This window comes from Apaloderma vittatum, unplaced genomic scaffold, assembly GCF_000703405.1.
Source record: "Apaloderma vittatum isolate BGI_N311 unplaced genomic scaffold, ASM70340v1 scaffold16745, whole genome shotgun sequence".
Classification (NCBI taxonomy): Eukaryota; Metazoa; Chordata; class Aves; order Trogoniformes; family Trogonidae; genus Apaloderma; species Apaloderma vittatum.
In genome coordinates, this window is record NW_009718958.1 from 41,327 (window position 1) to 61,366 (window position 20,040).

At 39.0% G+C, this 20,040-nt stretch overlaps 1 protein-coding gene across 1 annotated transcript in view; it reads right to left on the bottom strand.

The window, feature by feature from the left end:
• The window catches only part of IFT81 (intraflagellar transport 81), a 37,566-nt gene that overhangs the window by 9,554 nt on the left and 7,972 nt on the right, over positions 1 to 20,040 (bottom strand). The window contains exons 8-11 of the mRNA XM_009870460.1: positions 13,068 to 13,231; positions 10,760 to 10,855; positions 8,588 to 8,734; positions 742 to 891 (exon numbers count right to left, since the gene is read on the bottom strand). Of these exons, the coding sequence (XP_009868762.1) occupies positions 742 to 891; positions 8,588 to 8,734; positions 10,760 to 10,855; positions 13,068 to 13,231 (557 nt within the window). The remainder of the gene's footprint in view (positions 1 to 741; positions 892 to 8,587; positions 8,735 to 10,759; positions 10,856 to 13,067; positions 13,232 to 20,040) is intronic.

The window sequence follows — 20,040 nt, forward strand, 5'->3', positions numbered from 1 at the left end:
TTCTTTTAATAAGGCAAATACTTTTATGTTTAAAAATGCAAATTATATGCATATACCAAAACAGAGATAAGATAAATAAAACCATAGTGCTTTGATAACAAGAATACTGGTACTGGAAGAAAACATTACCAGAGCAGTGTGGCATTTGGGATGCCAGTGCACTCCCTGAATGGTTACAGCTATGCCCAGCAGAAATCCTTCTCCTGCTTAGAAAAAAACATTTGTCAAGGTTTAAATTTTTCACTGCTCGTGAATCGCATTTTCTTCTAAATATCCTGGAGTTAGAATGTTTCCTTCCTGCCCACTCTGCCTTTAAATACTATTCCTATAAATTTTGCAGCTATAAGTTGACTTCTACTTGCTTTCGATAATTTTCAAAGCCCGCACTACATATGTGGATACCAGAAAACTAATTTAAGAATCCAGCTTTGCTCTGACCGGAGCTAGGAAAGATTTACCATTGACTTTAAAAAGCAGGGTCAAGCCCCCCAGTCTAAGAAGAAATTGCACAACAGCCATGACTGCCTGCGAGGCGCAGTTGCTGAACATAAAGTACGGTGGTGTAGCATAGCCAACAGACAAAAATAAATTTTATATGCTAATGACTCTTTAACTAGTGACAGCGAGAGAGCTGAGGCTGACATACATTAGAATCTAACAAAACAACATCTGTCTTGTGATACAGCTGTTAGCAGGGAAAGAAGGGTGATGGGCTGCGGGAGCAGCGAGCGCCCGTATTACCAACTGCTGCTGAAGAGCCTCGTGGCGCTGTTTTAGAAGTTCTTCTGTCCTCTGGAGGATCCCATACTCAGCTGTGATTTCTGCTATTTCCAGTCGCTTCTTTTTATAAAACGTGCTCTTGCTCCGGAGCTTATTAACGTAGTGTTTAAACTGGAAAGAGGGAGAACAGAAGCATCATTTAACTTAAAGTGAAAAAGGGCTTTATCACAGCCTGTTGCTATAGAAAATGTAATGAGCCTGTTTGCAGTGCGCAGGAAAGATTACGTGTTTAGAGCAGAGGACTGGAATTCAGGATTCCCAGGGTCCATTTATTTTCAGCTCTGCATTTGTCCACTGAGTGAGATCAAGAAAACCAGCCCTATTGCTTTCTGTCCCAGCTCACTCGTTTGCAATAGTGAGATCATTCAGTTCTGCTCGCTGGCGTTTGTCAGTCGGAAAAGTCATTACTCGCTGCAAAACATTGCAAGAATCACGGATAAGAAAAAAGTTAATGTAATAGTCATTTGCACTTGTAACAGAGCACAGGATCAGCAGCGCGTAGCCCCAAAGAGCTCTGCGGACCATGAAACAGGATAAGAAAGTGCAGAAAAATTGGAAAGTGGCACGGGAAAAGACTATTTTTTAAATGCTAGTTCTTGATACTTAAAATGCGTTGTTCTCTCTTCCTAACTCGTGCAGACTTAACTGATATCACTAGCTAAAGTTTTAAAAACCAGGAAAATAAAAGCAGAGTCCTTGCAAAGAAGCAGAGAAATGCAATATCTGTTTCCCTCAAAGCCTAAAGTAATGAAGAATTTATATTTTTTATTAAACACTAAATAAAATAACACATATCTTTACAGCCTTAGCTAATTTACATTTGAAACCTTGTGTGCTCAATTTGTAACCAGCATAAAATACCAGGTGTTGAAACAAGCATGTAATGTTTTTCTTTGCCTTAATGTTTTCCATCTGTCAAGCAAGCTTTAGCTCTTATTCTTATATTTTACATGAGAGCTACGAGGGAAATGCCAGGCGCAGCTCAGAAACGCATTGAGATCCAGAGCTGGAAAGCAAGTAAAATTTATTAAATGAATTAAGAATGGGTTTCAGAATGTTCCCTGGTGAGGAGGGGCTCAGCGCTTGCAGAGTGAGCATAAAAGAGGCAGCCCCAAGGAGAAAGCAGGAGCCCCACCACCGCTGGTACAAGTTGAAAACGCAAACATAAAAGAATGTCGATTTGGCAATTTTCATTAGTTTTCCTTTTTCTTTTTTTTTTTTGCAGAATTATGCCTCTCCCCTCTAGAGAATAAATCCAAAAAACCTCAATGTGACCACAGCCTAAGAACCCCCAGAGTAACTGTATGTTCTATAAAAAGTGTCCTGGGCAAAATGCCCAAAATGAAATCAACCCTGTTCATCTGCCATCCTGTGCGATATCTAGGCCAAAGCTGCTTCTCTCTAGCTATGCTCCAGACCTATTTTTAAAGCCAAAAGCTATAAACGTTTTTGGTGAAAGAACAAACCCACAAATTACTCAATGTGCTCTATGCAGATCGGACTATGGGTTGCTTCGGAATACCGCCGTGCATCACGCGTACTACCTCGGACAAGGACAGACAAGGTCACCGGTGCGGTGGAGGCAGCTCTCGTCCCATCGCGCTGTCTTCGTTACATTCTCAGCACTCTTAATGTGGCATTGCCCGAATTAATTCTTTTTCATAGCAGATTCAAGTATATTCTTAGTTAACACAAAAGACTTTTCTAATTGCTGAGACAATACCGAGCTTTCTGTGATTTTCAAGAGATTATAAAAGCGTAAATACAATCTCTTCAGCTCACTGAGGAAAATTTAAGGGAAGCACAGGCGTCTGTCTTGATCGAGTAGATCCCAAGATATTTCACTTGACCACTGGAATTAAGAGTGATGGCAAGGATTGAATTTACTTAATCTGTGACCGCACACAGCTCTCAAATTTGAGTGATTTTCTGTCAGTTTATCCCTGGATGAAAAGCAAACTATTATTCTCTTCCCTTCTATAGCTACTTTTAAGGTCTTGAAAATAGCTTGAGTGGGAGGCAGAGCATTTGCATATTCAATATTCAAAGCATAATGCATTTTACAGTGGAAGTCAAAGGATCTTGTTGATTAAAGAACTCATTCCACCAATGTTCTATTATTAGTTGATTAAGTTAGGACTATGTAACAAAAATCTCGTACAAAAACGAACTACGAGCTGCTCTTTGTTGTAGGAGATGGATGTCTCTCTCATCGCAATCTCTGGTTTTTTAAAAGCAAACGTAACCTTTCACACAGCTTCTGTTGCAACAAACAAGGTAAAATGAGATATAAACAACGGTAGGAAAATGATAATATCTGTAGAAAAATCAATCAATAGTTTGGCAGAATTTTCAGAAGGCTTCACCTACTTCAAACACGGCAGAGATTAGACCCTGAAGCTCTCACTAACTGAAGGCTTCTTTAGATCCAGGGCCAAATTCAGAGCCAGTGTTACTACATTTGACTCCACTTAAATCAGCAGCTTTTAGGGCTCTTACGGCAAAATTAGGTTTCTTGAGCCTCAAGGCTGAGCTTCATTCTGTAGGTTCCCCAAAATTAAAAATAAGCTTCTTGTAAAATACCAGTGCTTTCATTTGTGTAAGCACTACTTCTGAAGCTTTACACGTGTCACGCTCCCATCTGTATGCAGCTGAAACCCCAAGCCCTTAAAATGCTACAAAACACTGTATTTTACTGTGGTAAAAGGTCTCTTAAATAATTTGACTAGTTCACGGAAGAGTCAGTTTAACGATAACTGACCCAAAGGAATCCATTTCTGAGTAGCAGCATTTTCCCACAGACCAGGGCAATGCTCCCTGCGTAGAAACTCCGTGGGCTCAACCTACAGAATTCCCACGGGTCTGCCAGCGCCCGCCGTGATGCGCCATTCGAGGCTCTGTCCACCCATGAGCTTTTCTTTCTCAAGCAACTTAACACAAATAGTTATTTAAGCTTCAAAGATCAAATGCCTGGACAAGAACCAAACGCTGGCACTGATTTAGCAGTTCAAGTCAACGAGGCTGAGGATCCGTGTTTGCACGCCGAGTCAGAGCCCCCTGAGATATAAAAACCAAAGCAAAGAAAGATTCTGCTTTTTTCACTTGGCTATTTTTGTGGGCGACTGTAACACAACAAGCAGTGGAATCTAGATTATGAAACGAAGTGAATGAAAACAGGACTTTGATCTCTCATGTAACGTCCTGCAGCGTGCAGGTATCTCGCATCCCTGGGCAGACTTCCTGCATTCCCTTCCATTTCTCTTGAAAAAAATCCCACAGCGTTAGTACTTTATGCTTTGCTGCTTGTTACAGTCAGAGATTGCCATCAACAGATTAAAGATTTACCCCACTTTTGTGAAGTAATTAAGTATTAGGTCAATTCTAAATATGACAAAACGGGATCGCAGCTATTTAAATGGCTTCTCGAGGACCCTGCAGAGCCTGGCACGTTCCCCCTACCCTCTCAGGAAAGAACGTAAGCGAGCTGACCGCACGCTTCAGTGCTTTGCTGAGCTGGGATCAAAGCTCAATAACTGCTGAAAAATCTTAGCTGACAATCTACTTTTATTAAGAATTGAGGAACAGGTATTTTAATTTTCTAACTAGACCAATTAACAGCAAGCAGACTGCCTCAAAGTATTAAAATTGGGTTCAGAAAAGTTCTTTATCACAACAGATTTTCAATATTTTTTCCTAAGGGGCTCTAAATTTAAACTAGTACAGCCACTGCTGGATAGAGTTAATAACTCATGCATAGAAGGGCAAACTTCTAAAAGATCCAGCAGTATTACTTCAATCTATTAAAATGAAAGTATCCTACAGCCTACTTGTTGGACAGATCAACCAGGAAAATGAAGGAGGAAAGGAGTCAGGGAAGACGTATTCAAGCAGCCATTACTAATAATTTGGATCAATCAGAATACTCATAACGAAGAATCATTTTCCATTATCACTGAAAAAGCACAGATCAATAAAGTCAATGGTTTATTCATGCCAGTGGGTGCTGAAAAGAGTGTTCAGTTTGGTTCAGTTTTGTCTGAATCACTGCATACATTTGGCTTAAGTGACGGGCAACTTCCTACAGCAAAACGCTTCTGGCTTCTCCAAGAATCCTGCGGATTTGCCACTTTTGTTCTCACAACGTGACTACCAGCTACTCATCCATTTCCATGTGTAAGGAGCCTTCGACACACAGAAATGTAACAGCACCTAGAACCTTAGTGAAAAGTTAAGAGAAAGGTAGCAAAGTGATGGGATAATATATCCTGGGTCCTTGCTTAAACCAGTTAATGTTTGAGTTGTAAGACCCTTTACGGCTCCTTTCTTCAAAATCCACCCACCTAGTCTGGAAGTGTTTCGGGTCGGTTCAGATGGATCCAACAGTTCTGGAGGAACAGTGATAAAATCCAAGACTGATTTGTTTTCTCTGCTCGCAAACTGAAAGGTTTTTTTTTAATATCATTTTACCAGAGTACAGGTAGGCATGGATGAGCATTCCTATGAAAAAATGTAAACTCCTTGCATAAATGAATATGCAAGTCCCACGTATCCGTTAACAAAACCATATTCATTTCAAGCACAGCTATGACGCTCTTCTATTCTGATACTCTGGGAAAGTCTAGGTTCTCGGGGCCCTACGCTGAACTCTGAAAAGTACAATGCGTTGTGCAAAGAGCTAAAAATACCGCAGCTTTACCTGGGATCACTTGTAATTGAACCATCTAGCCTTCCTAAGTGTCAACATTTGAATCCCTAATTTTCAGGATCTGACAGCTGCAGCGAGGAGCCTGCCAGCTTTGCCCCATGCTCGTTGTACTTTGTTTGAAGTACTGAAAAAGATTTCATAATCCCTTGAAGCAGACAATTTATTCCCACCTTTTTGTGCTCGAGGTAAATGAATTGGCTACGCCCTGGTGTTCCTTCTAAGTTGTATCTAGCTGTACAACCTCTCCAACTGACTGGAATGCTGCACCATTCCTTTTTACGATTAGGGAAGAAAGCACCTAAAAACATAAGCCAGGATTGACCTTTTGGTGAATGAAGTGCTAAGAAGACCTCAGCTGGAGATCCAAACACGGATATGGGAGCACAAGCGAGGAAGGCACCGACCCTTCAACTGCCAAGTTTTCTGAGTGAGGACACAGCAAAACGAGACAAAGGCAAATGTGAAATACCGGGTACAGGAGAAAAACAACTCTTTAACGGTGGCATTTAGATAAGTTAAATGTGGCAGGATTAAAAGCCCATTTTAAGACAGCAAAACTACTCGTTTAAAGCCTTTCTTCCTTTTAGAAAATGGAGGAACTGAATGTAGAATGCATGTGAGCGCAACAAGAACGCATACTGATGCTCTCGGGTGGCAGAGGGTGCCAAGTGGAGGTTGAGCGTACGACCTCCTTCTGTCCCCACTGCACACATGTTTTGCAGCAGTGATTCACCACGACTGCATTAATAAAGATTTCCTTCTGTATTGGCTCAAACACGGAGCACTGAATCAGAAAAGACAAATTTAAAAGCGTAACATATCAGAAACAAATCCATAGCAGAAGGGTGAGTGATGAAGTGAGACTGTTACTGATGAGAGATAACCTGTTCCCTTCACTTTTGCCTCGTCACCTCTTCCCTGACGACTTATTTGTCTCCTCTATCAGCTCTGTCTTCACACAGCCTACACTCTAGTACCTAAGTCCTAGGCAGCATAGCTGACAGCAGACATCTACAAGAGAATTAAATATCAGTTACCACCATTTTCATAAAGGATCCAAATCATCAAGAATTCAAATCCTTTCCTGGTTTGTAGCCTTAGGAAACACTCTTTTTACTGCTCCACAGAGGTGCCTGTGAGTAGCCCTGCAGTATACCCAGTGAGGTAAAAATAACAGCAGGGCACAGACTGTGCAATACCAGTGTCCTTGGGCCAATGCACAGAAAGTATTCTAAAAAATAGGAAATGCTTCTCAAGACAAACCCTTCTTATTTTAAGCTGATGGTTTTGTCTAAAGTGCCTGGTCGTTCATTCTTCACTCCTCAAAATGAAGACTTGAAAATGTTTTAAAAGTTAAAAGCAGGAGATATTTTAACAAAAAGAATGCAGGTTATGTTCAGAACAAGTCTTGTCTTTTTTCTGTCTTGAGCCTCTTCCTCATGTTAAGACAGTTTACTTGCATTTTTCACTGAGGCCTCTTAGAAGGTTCTGTAATCACAGTTCTCTCCAACCCTGCTCTCCTTGAATTACTGTGGATCAGAGCATGTTCCTCTCAAGAACGGGCCCAACACCAATTATTTCTTACCTTACAGTGCATTTACAGACAATGTAAAACATACATTGCTGTCTTCGTAATGCATCCTTGTTGATTAATTAAACACTTCTTTCCCATCCTGTGACATGAAATACAGACTCTCTGCTTTCTGCTTTTATTTTCACTTTTAAAGTTGCTGAAGCAACATGCCCATTGGGGCTGAAAACCTTGTAGCGGAGAGAAATCTAACGCAGCGGCCTTATTATCGCTACTTCTGGAACACCTATGGAGTGCGTAGGGTATGTTAATGTAAGAGAAATCAATAGCCTAGTTTTTCAAAGGCTCCGTTCCCTTTGCTTCCACCTGTAGTTTTCGTCTTGATTTACAGAGGGGGAGAAAGGCCAGAGGGCACAAGTGACACACGCACGGATTCTGGATTACGCACATTGCCACACTCGATGCACCCTTTAAAACTCTTCAGAAACAAAACTGATTTTTGTGGAGCAGGCACGTCCTATGGGATCAGGAAGGGAGTTCCTTCTACAAAGGGTGTTCCCTGTATTGAGTAGTATGTACAAAAAAAAGCACAGAAATAGGCAAAGAACAAAGAAAGCAGAGTGTTACTCTTGATAAATTAACGGCGGTGCAAATTAACACACTACGGAAGGAATGGAAAGATAATATTAAGTCAGAGAATGATGCAGCTAAAATACTCTTTGCTTTAGTGATTCTGCCACTCAGTACACTTAGCAGGCTTCTTCCAAGCTGAGAAAAAATTACTGTCATAAGAAAAGTCAGTTAATTTTGCTGACAAACCACTCCCCAGCTGCAGCAGCCTCAAAGACTGTATGGAAATAAAATTGAGGAGGGTCTGGGAATTATTTTTTTTTTAAGTAACAATTTTTGTGGATAATAAATAAAGACGGACGAACTGTATTTTGGATAATTTCTGGCATCATGCTTTAAGATCATATATCATATAAAGGATAGGAATGCAGATTTTTTATTATATATCAAATAATAAAATTAGTCTACGTGATTCATCACTTGAACTCCTAATCCCTTCATTAGTCTTGTTGACTTTTATAATTAGTTATTATATAATTAGTTAAATAGTCACACCATTGTGATGATATTAATGTGATGATATTTTGACTCGGAGCCTGGAATGTTAAGCCAGCACCACATTAAGTCCTCATATAGCTTTCAGTCTATTAGGTACAACGTGAATAATTGAAATTAATAATTTGAAAATAGCTACAAATCAAGTACTCCTGCAGTAGAAATACTGGAAAGCATTTGAAAGCACTGGACAGCAATGTACTGTCTGCACATAAAGAAAAAAAAGTCTTCAACTATGTCTGGAATTTGGTGACAAAAATGTGCATTAAGAGCAGAGGCCAATCTGTTGCAACGCTGAGGCCACGTGGTTTGACAAGATATACTATAAATGGCCAAGATACTGCAGAAGCAGTTATTGCAGTGCTTAAAAGGAAATTGTGAGGGAACACAGATTGGTCTATCTCTTACAAAATTCTTCGCCTTACATCCAGCGAGACATCACATACCTCATCCACGTTCAGAACGTCAGAGTCTTCTAACTCGTGGGCCTGGCTGGTTTTCTGTAGCATCTGCCTTTCAGCGCTGGACATCTCCTCCTTTGCGGCCTGAAGTTCTTCTGCCTTGGCTTCCTTTTTCCGGGAAATTATAGATGCCTGCGTGACCATTAAAAACGCATACGGAGAAGTACGGTTAAAAAGCGCTTTGTTTAATCACCAGTAAAATGCGAGCCATTGGATTTCAGGCATCGCACCACTGAAACCACATTTCAACTGTCAGAAACTGATTTTCATTAAGAAATGCGACCACGTCCCACTGCAAAGAGAGAAGCGCCGATTACACACGACGTGCAGTGGCTTCAACTACAACCTCGTCGATGTGAGTTGCAGACTCACAACCTTCTTCAGTATAGCTGAGATTTCAAGCATACCCTTTTCTCCCAGATTCATGTTGATACATTTTAGATTTACATTTCTTCCCCTCCTTTTTTCATTTCCATTGAGGAAAATGATCAGCGTTTTAGCTGCTCCATTGCTTCTACTCAGTCCCTTTCTGTGCATATGTAAGATAAACCAATGTGGCTTAACTGGAGAGTTATCCAAGATTTCACAAATGTCATAATACAGATTTTTATAACTCCATCCTACTCCAACCTACAGAAATATGTTATACTAACAGCAGAACCGAGCCACTAAATCCTGGCAAATAGCTAGAAGACGATGAATACAGCAATACAGTACAGAAATACTGTAGATTACAGATTCTTCTTCTTTTTTTGGAGTCTAGAAGATAATTTTTTTTAAAAAATATCATTTTATAAGATGGGATATTTAAGAGCACCTAACATTTGACCAGAAGCTAACAGATTTGGGAACATAAGCATGCATTAGTTCAGGGGCAAGAACAAAAGAACATTTTTATCCTGCCAAAGTAGACTATTTAAAAATATTTTAAAGTAGCATAACACATTACTTTAGACCTATGCACATGAATCTGGAGGCATGGCTGGTTTCTTCATGTAAAATGGAAAGCTTAAGAACAGAAGTAAAGTAAAAGACACACCGGCTTTCTCACATTAGGTTAAAAGGATCAGGTTTATTTCGAAAAATATAGATAACAGAATTCTGCTGGGGTAGTCTCTCAGCTCTTTGCTTCATGCGATATCTACAGTGCCAAGTTGTCAATTAACATGCACATGGTACAAGATAGATGACGATTTTGTGAAATAGAAGCCAGTCCCTAGTAGAACAAAGCAAAGACCACCGTGTGCTTTCAACTTGCAGCAGCAACCTGAGCTCCTGGAGTTGTTCCTCCACTGAACACGATTATATGACCAGCCAGTTGGTCTTTGGAACCAGCACACCCCGTAGCAAGCTCTTCTTTTGGGAAGAAGAGCACCTCTTCAAAACAAAATGGTGCGTTTCATATTGCACCTGTGATGGAACTGCAGTATACATTTGTCACCATTTTTTTTTTCCTCCCACTGATAGGCTTTACTTAAGCCTTTTTATTTTTTAAACCTCCACCATAAGCATCACCATGAAAATCTTCAATAAAATTAGAAGCAGTACAGGTTGCCTGGAGAAGAAATCACATTTCTGCGTAAGCTCTGAAAATCTGAAGAGTTCATAAATCCTTTTTATAACTTGTGAATTTACTAAGACTAGATCAGACAGTCTATTTTATGAGAAGACTATTTTATAGCCTCAGGATGAAAAAAGAAATAAAATCAAAGAACACCTTTTTAATAGCGGTAACGAGAAAAATAGCATGTGGTCAAACACAAGCATGAGATGTAACAAGCCTTGCATCCAGGTCTGCCTACAGCAGCCAGCCCACATGCTGCCTTTTAAGAATCTGTCCGCAGCTGGAGTTTTACCAAAATAGCTCCTCCAGAATGATCCTTCCAGAATTACTGTGATGCAGCTGAAGGGCAACACCTCAGAGCTTAAGGACAGTGGTCGATACAAACTCCCTAACATGACCAAAAGCAATTGTTTCACTCAGCGCTAAACACGCATCTGTTCAGCAGCTCTTTATTTTCTTTTTGTCCTCCATTATTATGTGTTGCTACTGGTTTATGCTAAATAAATCAAAGGAAAAAAAATCAGTATGTAAACCAATCAGTGACTGAAATTGCTTCACTGCTTCTGCTTAAAAAACGTTTTGTTCCTTCTTACCTGTTGGCGATACATGGAAAATTTACTATCAATTGGCTCATACTTCATCATTCTTTTCTCAATCAGCTGATTCATTTGTGCATTTACTTCATTTATCTGCAAGACAGAATAGAAAACTTAAGGAAATTGAGCTTTATTTCCATGTCTTCTCCAAGAATTAAATGCTTTGCAAACTAGATCTGCAACCCAGCTAGTTCCATTTTTAAAACAGAGGCACAAACCCAAAAAACTCAATGAGTCATTAAGTATTGGCCAGGAAAAGGCGACGTTTTTGGATTTGCAGTTCTGTGCCTTTATGATAAGGCAGAAGCATGACGTTGGCCCTGAAAATGAAGTAAACTGGTGTATGTGGAGAGAAAATATATGAGAATCGGTACAGACAGAAAAAATACCAACGTGGTCGCATATTGGGTGAAAAATGTAATTTCATCAGTATTAATTCAAATTCCTTTTCACTCAATCATTTATCAGCAGTTTAAATGGGAGCGAATTAAGACTAAGTGACATCAAATTTCATCAGGACTTCGAGGGGTCACAGACCATTGGATTCCAGCCCTACGGTACCTCCTCTCCACTGCCACAAACCACATCTCTTTGTCCACGGTCTCCAGCTGTTGACCCTCGTTCTAGCTGAAGCTTCAGAGCATCTGGAAACTCAGAAACAGCAACCCCTGGGTACTGCTTCCAGCTTTTCCAGTCCTGGCTTAATGCTACGCTGGGATTCTTGTCAGCCATGGAAACCACAGCACTAGCAACCTTCCTTGAATTCTCTGCTAACGAGATGAGGGCTGATAAGCGAGCAGTGTAAATAGGCGCTGAAATACAATGAAGTCGAGATGTGCTGCAGGTACAGAGCTGGGTTTTTACCCTCGCATTTCTACGAGCAATAGAAATGTGTGGACTTTAGAGAGCAAAGTATTTCAAATGAAGTGCTCAATTGGACTAAAAATACTCCAACACCCGAAAAAAATCCACATCTCCTGTAAATTCTATTGTTTTACAAAAAGCTATTAGTGGTAGAACGGCTCTGAATTTGAAGAATAATTCCCTTCTGTGAATAAACTCCTATTATATATATTATAAAATGCACAACAGTAGCATGCTTAGTGCAATTCAGCTCCTTTTTAAGAGACTGACGTAGTAGAAGGCTGACTTTTAAAAAAAATGCTGTTGAAGGCCATGCCGTGGTAACACCCAGCATATGACAAGTTTTTATTATCTATTAAGATGATGCTTTCAAAATCCTATAAATTAAAAGGTTACCTCATGGAGAAAGAAAAAAAACCCAAACAACTTGAAGCTTTTTAAAATACTGCCAAAAATCCAACAATACTCTTGGAAAAGAAAGGTGCAAAACAGGGCTGCAGAAATAGCTCCAACCACAAATATTGTTTTGATTAGAAGAAATAAACTGGGAAAGCAGAGGCTGAATCACACAGCTGCTTTATTATTTCAGACCTAATCCATTTAATAGCGCTGTTATCCTTAAAAGTGTATCGACTGGAATCCCAAATGGCATTAGGTTGTTCCTGATTGTACTTCTGTAAAAAGTAATCTTAACCTTAAAACAGAATGGATGTTTGATGACACTTGACTGCTGACTTTCATCTGATCCAACAATCCTGTGGGCACTTCTCTATCCCATTCCTCTGGCATGTTCAGTGTGTGAATGCAGAGGCTACAGGGATGTTGATGGAGCCCTCACGCACTCACACCGGTTCTCTGATCTACTACAAATCCTCATTTTCCTCCTGATCTATCTTTCACAGCAAAGCCAGAGTTGGAGATCCTGGGAATATTAAAAATCTGATAAGACAAGGAGAAGACATTCCAAACCCCAAGGAGTTCCGAGCCATTGCACACTGATTAAGACAATTTTGTCAAGATCTATCACGCAGATAATGTTGCTGGGCACTCCACAAACACTCTCTCTGTATTGCTATAAACTCCCTTGATGTTAGTGAGAGTTTAACACGAGTGAGATCTGAAGAGAAGAAAAATCAAGCCTTAAATGCTCAGTTAACATCTCCGCTCGTACCGTAGCAAACTGCTAACACAATTTTCTAAATAGCATTTAAGGAAAAGGTTGGGATTTTTTTGCTGTTGTTTCATGGGGTTTTTTTCCAACTATCTGAGAATTTGCATTTAGTGATTAACACATCTTCTTTTGTTTTAAAACTGCAAGGATGCTCCTTTGGAAAGCAAACGTTTTCTCAAGGATATAAAGCAGGGATAAGAAAAGGGCAGTGTACAAGAACCTTAGACCATGCTACGGAACACAACTTAAGTGTGACCTCGGTCAGCTTACCTTGGTTTCAAGTACATCGAGATCAGATTGAGTCATAGCTGGCTCCGCAACCACCTTTTGTAAGAAATACGTTGAATTCTTCTTACTTTCAAGCTCTCTAGGTAGTTTTTCAGTAACCAGGTATGAATTGAAATTTATCTCTTCTTCTAGTTTCTTCATTAAACCTTAAAAATACATTAAATTGGGGTGTGTCCATAGAAGTAATATAGTTTGATTTCACCAATGCATTAAAGTACTCAGCAGCAGATTACAATAACAGCAACAAAACATTTGGGTCTCCTTTTCAACACTCAAAGAAACAGGTAGTTAACTTGTTTTCGATTTTTAACCTGGATGTTAAAACAAAAGGTATTACTACCCATCTGTGTCTCTAACATATAATAATTTTAACTCCCTGACAGATTCTTTTCATCACTGAACAGGCAGAATCCTTCTTACATGAAACTAGCTGAATCAGATGCAGGATTCACCACGCTGCACTGGACATTAACCCCACGAGTTACATCAAGACCCTGGGTTCTGGGTGACTTCTTCGTGCCATGAATGACATTGTTGAGAAGTTTTAAAAGTTAAGAGCTAGACTTTAGTTGCTTATGCGCACGCAAGATGAGGAGCAGCAAAGCACATCACAGCTCTGCTGACTGGCTCAGAGCTTTTTCGAAGCCCTGTCCCTTGCAGTTTCCGTGGCTGGAGCAGTGGATCAAGCATCTTGAAGATAGTCCTACTCGCAGGATTGCAGAAGTTGCTGTTTTGTGCAAATTATTTCATCTACAGACAGAAATTAGCTCAGGGTGAATCCTTTAGCTGTACAACGATCTTAATTTGGCTTCTGTATAGATTTGTTATATCCTTCGAAATAATCTCTTAAAATACAACTTCATTCCAATGTGGCATCCAAAAGCCTTAGAATGAGCAGAATTTAATGTATGCCTACTTTAAGGGTCTTTTACATTGCTGGAGCACTTACAAATTGCCTCCCTGTAAATAGCACACCGTCTTTGCTTGTAAGAACAAGCCTTTAATCTCAGGACAGTATATAGATTGAGAATGCTGAAAATAATAATAAACCAGAGAGAACTAGAAGGAATTCCTGAGTAATGTAAAAAAAAAAATCCGTTGAGAAAAGCAACCCCATTTATAACGTTTGCTCTACACAAGCCTGATGCACGCTGCATCTTACCATGCTTATGATGATTTGGCTCTTACTAGAGAATTTAGCCTCCTTAACAGATAATTTATAAATAAACACAGGTGTATTCAGATATGAACAATACACAGCTAGAGAAACATGGCAGAAAACAATACAGCAGCTATTTAAATTACATTACACAGTCTTCTGCTGTTTAGTGCAATTATTCCTGAGACAATTGTGCCAAGGCCTGCAGTAAGATTTGGAAGTTATATATCAGATGAGAGTGGGAATAGGTATTTCAGAATTATTTTTCAGTATCTAGATGACTGAAATATAAGTATCGTAGGAACTTTTAAAAACTACTTGCTAGAGTTGGGTTTTGGTTGGTTGTGGGATTTTTTTTTCAGGGCGTTGTTCTCTCTGTATTTGGGAGAATATGGAATTGCCGCAAAACGCCGAGAAGAAACAAGAAAATCACAACCTGCCTCTTCCAAATACTGCACAAGCAGAGAAAAGCTCGAGATATACAACAGTACAGCTGATGTTGCTGAAACAGAGATGGCAAAGGATGTAGGCGAAAGCAGAGTTTTTGGTTCTCAGGCTGAAAAGCCTGCCAGCCACAGCTCTCACTGGCTGCCAAAGTGAAATGCAAGAGCAGGAGAAGGGGCGCCCCTTATCTTGCTGCTGTTTGCCTCTAGAAACACCATACTCAGAGATCCTCCTGCCTCCTGCTCCCAGCTCCCACTGGAAGGAAAGCTACTCGGTTTAGCTGCCAGAAAGGAAATAAACCATCCGCTCTCGAGAAAGCCTCAAGAACTAGAAGAAAGAAAACAGACTCTAGGAAAAGCAGTCTTGCTAACTAAGTCAAGACAACAGAGTCTGAAAATGAGCGGGAATTCCTCTTTTCCAGCAGTTCAGTTTGTTGATTTCTCTGTTTATTAAAAGCAACAACATGACATGATCTTCTGCCCTTTGTGGACAAATCATTTAAGTTGTCCAAAACAAACAGCATCCGTACTGGTTTCAGACTGGTAAGCAGAGTTTCTCTAAGTATGCAATAGCCATCACGTACTTGGCACCGCAACGATACCCTGGGAAACACATTCGGACTTACTGAGAGAGATTTCCCACCTCTTTCTTCCAGAAGAACTCGATTCTAGTCTTCCTCAGCCCACGACAGAGCTGGGCAGGAGGGACCACATTTTAATGTCTCATTAGAAACCTACCACCTCTGCAAATGCAGCAAAGCTTCCCACATACACCGTGAGCTGAATTAGCACTCAGAACTGACTAGGAACATAAGTCTCAGTTTGGTATCTAGAGCCAAGACCTTTGGTGTGGAAACCAAAGTGGTATCAATTCAATTATTTTGATACTAAATATTAATATTTTCATTTAATCAAACTGATTTCTTGTTTTCCTCTTAGCAGCAAAAAAAAAATATAAATCTGTACATACAGCTATGCTTTATTTCTTGCACTACTCCAGTAGTCTTACAAAAATGCTCAAATAATTTGCAGATATGACACTAAACTCAGGAAATAACCACACCTAAACAGCTGCTTTCGTAAGAGCTGGGACCTACTGACTTCACAGGGTATAACCTTGATTACTGCCTAGATTTCTTTCTCAGATAACCTCAGAGGTAGTACCAATTCCTTTTAAACACTGACTGGTTCTGCATCATGCTTACTCTTGACGGTGCAACAAGCACTGAAGCAAGTTAAAACTTGACATCTTGATGGGGAAAGACACGATGATGTCAACATCCCTCATGACTAATGTAGTTTCTTTCCTAAACACTTTGGATCTATTTTCCCTTCTATACGTTTCAACATATAGAAAAGTAACTACCCAAGAGTTATATTTGCTGCCTAACAGAACTTTAAAAAAAAAAATAGGGCAGCTCTTGTTTAATTTTTTCTTTTCAGTGAAAACCATTCTTTTTTCAAATTCCCAGGCTAGAGGAAAGAAAAGCAAGCATCCTTTAAATCTTTCCATTACACATATAAACTCTGTTTTTAATGTTTTAACATCAACTTATGGTTACAAAATCTACATACGTAAGCTGCACAGAAAGTCTGGCTCCGTGCCTGAAGGTTGTTTTAGCAAGGTTCTGCCAACCACATATTTACATGTGGAGAGCTATTAAGAGCAACTCCTCATGTTTTCCATTCAAATTTTTTCATTATTATTATTACAAAGAGAGAAATAGGATAAAGAGTTTCTTAGAGCTTGCTCAGTCATGTAGGAAAGAGGCAAGCTTCTCTGCATAATCCTGCCAGTGGATAGAAAACTGGATTCATCTTGTGCTCAGATTCCTAATTCTTCTCCCTCTACAGGCTACCAGTTGTGCATCCTACAGCAAAACCATTGACAACAATAACTCATTTTTTGTTAAAAGGAAGGAAAAAAATAATAATAAAAGAGAAACACTCATTTTGCCAACACTTTAATATCACATAGGAAGGCCACAACAAAACAAGTCTGGAACAGACTTCCCCACGGCACTGACCTTGCATCCATTGACAGCTCTTTGGTAAATAAAATCATTTAAAGATGGAAATAGTGTGTCACTAAGCCATTCTCCTTTACCAAGAGAATCTATAACTGTAATTGTAATGTGGCCCGTAGTGTTGGTGAAGATCATTTAAACTTGGAACTTTATGGAAAGATAGCTCTGTGGTAAACAAAAATGTTAATGTTTTCATTCAAAGGGAACATTTAAGTAATAGCATTCCAAATATCTATTTTCATCAAGTGTTCAGAATGACATGAAATAGACATCTGTACAAAGCAATGCCTCTTTGACCGGTATCTTCGAAATTCTCAGTCTTCTAAATCTATGACTACATATTAACTTATATATAAATTACATATTTCACTGTTTATCAACAATTATCACCTTAACACATTCTTTTGATCAATATTTTCAAGCTAGTCATCCACTTATTCATATTTTTGCCAATAAAGCGAACAATAATGTTCTCTAAAATGGACAGAGATCAAGAATTTCAATAATTCCGTTTCCTTCGTGGCATTAGCAATTTATGCTTATGCCAGCAGAGAGATTCAATGCAAAAAAAAAGATGTCACTCTTGCTGAGAAAGCATGAGTTAGGTTATTCAAACTAGTGGTCAGTGTCAATAAAAATACTATTCGTATCTAGAACATCAGCACCACAAAAAAAACCCCATAGAAACTGTAAATTCATATTACTCGGTGCTGCCAGCAGCAGCCGCCTCTCTGTAGTTAAACAACCTACTGAGTAGTACTGAACTTAATAAACAGGGAAGGAGTGTTCTGTGGAAAGCAGTATCATCAATTTTAGTCCACACAACATCTCACAACAATCAAGTGTTTTTCCGGATACAATACAAAATCTTCTACAAAAGCATATTTCTAAGAAAGAAGAACCTGCTAACCATAAGCTGCATTCTCCTGGCACAGATAAGCAGACTAATGCTAACTGCACGTTAATGATACTCATGAATATGTGCTACTGCGTTCCTTAAAGAGTTCCTTCACATTTCTTCACAGTGTTTCATCCCAAATTAATTATAAGATGAAGTAATCAAAGCAGCACACATCTGCAAGACCAACGACAAAGCTTCTACTCGTGAGCAATAACTTTTAGCATTTTATCTTGCTTCGGAAGTAAAACCACCTGAAGTATTAAAAACGGAAGAAAATGGTTTGAAAGGAAAGTATCCGACTTCCAGTGAAAATCCACATCTACCACGGAGCCGCTGAACTGTCAGCACACGAGCTACACTGACACGAATAGGCAGCTGAGGTAGCCAACTGCAGCCAAAAGGAATTTTTAAAATAAAATAAATTGTGTTAACTGTAGACCAACAAAGCTTTTAAAATAAATGGAATCCTATTCAGTGCACTGTGGTCACTTCATTTCAATTATTTAAAAAACAGAGTTGGCATTCTGTAATTGCTGCTACAGGCAGTGTCTTTGTAACTGCTGTGGGGAAAAGCAATTACAAAGCTAAGTCCTCAAGTCTTTGTCTGGGCAAAAGTTCAACACAAGTTTTCTTAAGTTATGACTCCAAGTTTTTCTTTGGAACATCTAAACACTTTTTTTCCCCTTCCAAGCAGGGCTCAAGATAAGGAAATTAAATGTTAACTTTATCTTCATTTTCATCTCAATGATCAAATGACATATTTACTGGCTTTTTATTATGTTACCTTTGCTTCTGTGAACTGAACCCATCAAATTTCCATTGGCCTTAAAAAAACCCAGGAACTGAAACAGAAATGTTGACACAGCTTTGCTGTACAAACTCTCTGATAGCTACTGCAAAAACGGAACAGTTATAAAAACGACTGCAGGTCCCTTTGAGTAACAAAGATAGCTCAGATACTCCTTTAGTTCCATTTGTGGTTCAGTGGATGATGAGCATCATAAAAAAATTAAAATTACAATGTATTAACAACACAATGGGGTGGTAACTGAAAAAAAGGCTCCAACTCGAACTAGCTGCCAAAGCAGTTTTATGCTGCAACTGGAATATGAAATCTACTTGAAGGAGTAAGACAACTACTTGCTTTAGTATGTTTAAATTGATAAATAGTTAAGTTCTATTTTCTTGGAAGAAATTTATACATATAATAAGAAACATTCTACAGCATTTTTTTAACTATAGTGACTTAGAATGCAACATACTGAAAAAAGGACCATTCCAAGTCTTATACCTTCACACTACTCCACATACAGTCAAGTATTTTCCTATAAATCAGCCCCAAAGCCTGTATGAACAGAACATAAAACCGCAACCCTGTGACCTGTTATCAGTAACCAAGTGACAATCTGGAAGGGACGAAGCGATTGGCAAAGATCCCACACATCCAAAATACCAAACGCTAAACTGACTCCCAGTTTTGTCCTCGAACTGCCAGGCCAATCCTTGTGACATTTCCTTTAAAGTGATTACATCATCACCAACCTAAAGGTTGTCAAATTGTAGCCCTTGGAGACAGTTACATACTTATGCAGGAACTGCAATTTCCACCTGCTATTTCTATGATGATCACAGAGCACTAACTTACTCCACAAGTAGTACAATAATTCATTTTGCTGAGGTTATTTGTAGACTGAGATTATCAGTGAAAATGAGGAGAAGCAATCTTGCTATTCTGAATGTAATGCAGCAACACAGAATCAGCTACAGCCGTGTCATGAAAACCAAGTATTTTCATATGGAAACAAATATGTTCCTAAATACATAGGCTTTATATGGATATGGATACATCTAGTATATGGATATATCTAGTATATATACTTAAAACCATACACAAGTATGTGCGCACATATATATATACACACACACATATATACACAACACACATGTATCATCTATTAAAAAAAGCTCATTTAGAAAGTAGCTTTGGTTTTGGTACCATACAAAACTGCAACAGAAGATTGCCCTAAAATAAGAAAAAGCCCTAAAGATTTTCAAACAAATATTTAATAGAAGGTAATTAGAAAAACAAGTCCACACTGAATACAACATAGTACTCTATGTATTTGTACATTAACAGAGAAAATGTTTAAGAAGCAGTATTTCACCAGTGCCCAGTTAGCCAAGACACAAAATCTTACTGAATCAGAAGTCTTTCTGCTTTTTCCAACTCTTTGTAGTTCCAACTTTTTTTTTTTCCTTGCCAAGTATTATGGTCAATACTCAGTATTTAAATGCTTTAAGATTTTTTTACAAGTAGACTTCAAAAATATGCCTGATACCATCTTCCCTTGTGATTTTTTTGTGGTAAGGCACATTCAGCCTTAGAATCTCCAGCGTGTGCCTTTAGAACACAAGTTCTTTCTTT